The sequence below is a fragment of the Lepeophtheirus salmonis genome, chromosome 6 (assembly GCF_016086655.4).
Source record: "Lepeophtheirus salmonis chromosome 6, UVic_Lsal_1.4, whole genome shotgun sequence".
Taxonomy (NCBI): domain Eukaryota; kingdom Metazoa; phylum Arthropoda; class Copepoda; order Siphonostomatoida; family Caligidae; genus Lepeophtheirus; species Lepeophtheirus salmonis.
The window spans coordinates 17800929-17804230 of record NC_052136.2 but is presented as its reverse complement, the minus strand read 5'-3'; the positions used below and the strand labels follow the sequence as shown (position 1 = coordinate 17804230).

Genomic DNA, 3302 nt, shown 5'->3' with positions numbered 1-3302 from the left:
TGAGAATTTGTTTCATTGAATACAAGATAAATTAAATTTTATTACTGCTTAAAAGGACATAAGTAATAGTTATGTACTTTTTAGAGTGGATTGTTGCAGTAATTTATTAATTATCAGAAATGTATCACGGGAAGCGGAAAACGCATTTTAACAGAGAGTTGGTGATTTGTTCTATCTGTCAGAAGGAAGTACAGAAGGATAACTTTAATTATCACAAAGTTAAACTCCATAAGAATGACCCCAGCTACAAGTATCAAGTGAAAATTGATCATAAGAAGCAGAAAACATTGAACTTTGCTGTTAAGAAAACTTCCTCTGCTACATCCTCATCCTCAGTCACTGCCTCCTCCTGTCCCGATGACCCTGCTCCAGTTGAGGCCTTACTGCCTGAACCAAGATCTGAAAAGTCTGTTTCTGCTGAAGAGAAAGTTACTGCAGACACAGAAAATAATGGTGACTCATCAAATTACCCCAGCGGACGGATTTCTCATGGAATAAGACTTCCTAATCTCGATATCGGACCAATCTTCTCTCCCGAGCAGCTCTCTGTAGTCAACAACAACAATATTCCCTCTGCAGAGGACTCCGAGACTAGCGACAATGTCCAGGGAGGTGAGAAGAGCAAGACTGAGGAGATGGAGTTTGTGGACGGAGGCCCAGAGTACCCTGTCGTCTTCACGAGCCAGCTGGGTGGCCCGATACTTACCGGGCAGGAGCCAAAGCGGAAGGACATCCAGACCAGAACCAGAGTGGAGACTGAGCGGGAAACTGTGCTTAAAGTCGAGAGAGATCATCCTCTACATCCCAAGTTACAAACATACAGTCCTCAGATAGATGACAAATACTCTAGAGACTTTCAATATGATTGGTTCCGTAAGTTCCCGTGGCTAGAATATGACGAGGTTGAAAAGTCAGCCAAGTGTTTCGCTTGTGCCAAATTTTCCATTTCCAACCTTGGAAAATTTGAGTTCAAAACATGGAAAAACAGTTCCTCGTTGAAAGTTCATTCTAACATCAAAAAACACAAACTGTCGATGGAAAAGTGGATCAATTTCCTCACATCAAAGAGAAAGAATACCTCGGTTCTCAGCCATGTTCAGTCTCAACATGCTGAGGAAGTCGTGAAGTGGCGAGCTTATTTGAGGTATCTTTTCCAAACTGTTGGGTTCCTGGCAATGCAAGGATTGGCTTTTAGGGGCGATTCCGAAACAAGAGAAAAGTTGACGAAATCTAATGAAAACAATCGAGGAAACTTCTTGGAGCTTTTGTCCCTGCGTTCACAAGAGAATCATATTCTCAAATATAAACTGGAGGCCGAAGTCAAAAAAATTTGGTTCAGCTGGGGCAGGTTTTGCCAAATGGACTTCACCTGACATCCAAAATGAGCTGATAGAGATTATAGCATCCAAAGTGACTGAAAATATAATTGAAGATGTCAAGACTTGTGCCCGCGATGATGACTACTGGTTTTCTGAGATTTTTGATGAGACATCAGATATGTCAAACATGGAGCAGTTTAGTCTGTCACTGGGATATCTGACGAGTGAAGGCATCAAGAAGGAGAGCTTCCTCAAGTTTGTAAAAGTTACCCAGACTGACGGCAAATATTTGTTTGAGAAGCTTCACGAGGCCGTCAAGGATCTCGGCCTTAACCCCGCCCACACTGTCTCCCTGGCCGCGGACGGTGCCTCCAACATATCCGGCATCAAGAAGGGTCTTGCCGCCAGGTGGAAGGAAGCATCCCCACTGTGTGTCTACATCCACTGCTACGCCCATGTCCTCAATCTTGTAGTCAAGGATCTTCTCTCAGATATAACCCTGTTGATAAATACAATGGGGACAGTACAAATTTTATACAACTTCATTGAAGGTTCACCAAAGAGGTCAGCAATCTACAAGTCGGTTAAGATAACCAGTAAAGATGAGGAGCATGCCAAGGTGATGACCCTGAAGAACCAGTCTGCTACCCGCTGGAGTCTCCGCTACGATGCTGTATACGCTGTATCTCTAGGGATGGTCAGAATCATGAAGCCCCTCATAATAATGAGAAAAGATAAAGATAGATTATCGAGTTCAACAGCAACTTCTCTGCTCAACAGCATCTTTAGTCACGAACTTGTTTTCGGCATTGAATTGTTGAAGACACTCCTCAGACACACATCTAGCTTGTCAGATGAACTTCAAGGCAGAAACGTTGACGTAACAAAGGCCCGGAAACACGCCAACCTAGTGATTAGGACTCTTGAAGATCTTAAGAATGAGAAAATCTTTGAATCAATCTGGAAACTTGCTGAGTTGAAGTCGTCTGAGATGAAATCAGTATTTGACCAGGAGGGCTCAATTGATTTGGAATTCAAGGAGGCGAAGATTCCAAGGAGAATAAAGTGGAAAGGAACAACTGAATCCTACTTCCGTGAAACACATTTCGATGTTGCAATCAATAAGATTGTATTAGAGCTTGAGAGCCGATTTGCCACCGACGATACAAACATCACAATGGATCTCATTGCAATCGTCAATGACAGTGAAGTGGAGACCTGTGCATTGAGCGTGTCGCCAAGTACTACATACTTGAACTCGAGCAGCTCCAGTCAGACCATGCAATCTTCCATCAATTCAAGGTTAATATTATAATGTTTCATTTTGCATTATATGTTTAAAATTTATGTTTCTCTAGGCAGATATTGACACAGAAGACATGGTTTCGTCACAAATTGCTGCGGAGTTAATAAGCTCGGGAGTGTTCCGCCTGATGCCGGAGCTATACAAGGTGATCGTTATCCTGGCCTCAATGCCCATCAGCAGCTGTGAGGTGGAGCGGTCATTCTCCTGTCTCAGAAGGCTCAAGAACCACATGAGGACCACCATGGACCAGGAGAGGCTCTCCTCCCTCACCCTCTTGAACATGGACAGGGTGATGGTGGACAAGGTGCTCCATGAAGACATGGACAGTTTGATTGACACCTTTGCGTCAAGGAAAGAGAGGAAAAACTTCTTCTTCTAATCATGATAAAGAACACATGCATTTTTTTCTTCATTTTTTTCAAACACATCACCACGTATACATGCGAGTTAAGAACATCAAGACTTGTGAACATAATTTATTTTCTGTCAATGTAACCGTTTCATGGTATATTATAATCTCGTTCGTTATCTTCATCCGTTATTATTTTAAGAATATTTAAGGAGGTTTAAATTGTTTGACTTAATTGTATAGTTCAAAAATTTTCTCTCATTCTTGCACCGTGCATTTTATACTCCATTGTACTCCTTCCTTTATGAATATGTCGACATTGACTTTC

At 42.2% G+C, this 3302-nt stretch overlaps 1 protein-coding gene across 2 annotated transcripts; it reads left to right on the top strand.

Moving 5' to 3' along the window:
- The first annotated feature begins 906 nt into the window (after window positions 1-906).
- LOC139905820 (zinc finger MYM-type protein 1-like) lies at window positions 907-3264 on the top strand. Of its 2 annotated transcripts, none has more exons than XM_071889567.1 (2): window positions 907-2621; window positions 2682-3264. In XM_071889567.1, exons 1-2 carry the CDS (start codon window positions 1234-1236, stop codon window positions 2686-2688), a joined length of 1395 nt encoding a protein of 464 aa, XP_071745668.1. In that variant the 5' UTR covers window positions 907-1233; the 3' UTR covers window positions 2689-3264. The 2 variants fall into 2 exon arrangements, with proteins under 2 accessions (XP_071745668.1, XP_071745667.1); XM_071889566.1 differs by having other exon boundaries at window positions 2678-3258.
- The last annotated feature ends 38 nt before the right edge of the window (window positions 3265-3302 follow it).

Excerpts from the sequence above, each read along its gene's own strand:
- LOC139905820 (XM_071889566.1), top strand. The coding sequence starts at position 1,234 with ATGAAAACAATCGAGGAAACTTCTTGGAGCTTTTGTCCCTGCGTTCAC. Across the intron at positions 2,622-2,677 it reads CAATCTTCCATCAATTCAAG|GCAGATATTGACACAGAAGA; the intron begins GTTAATATTATA and ends ATGTTTCTCTAG.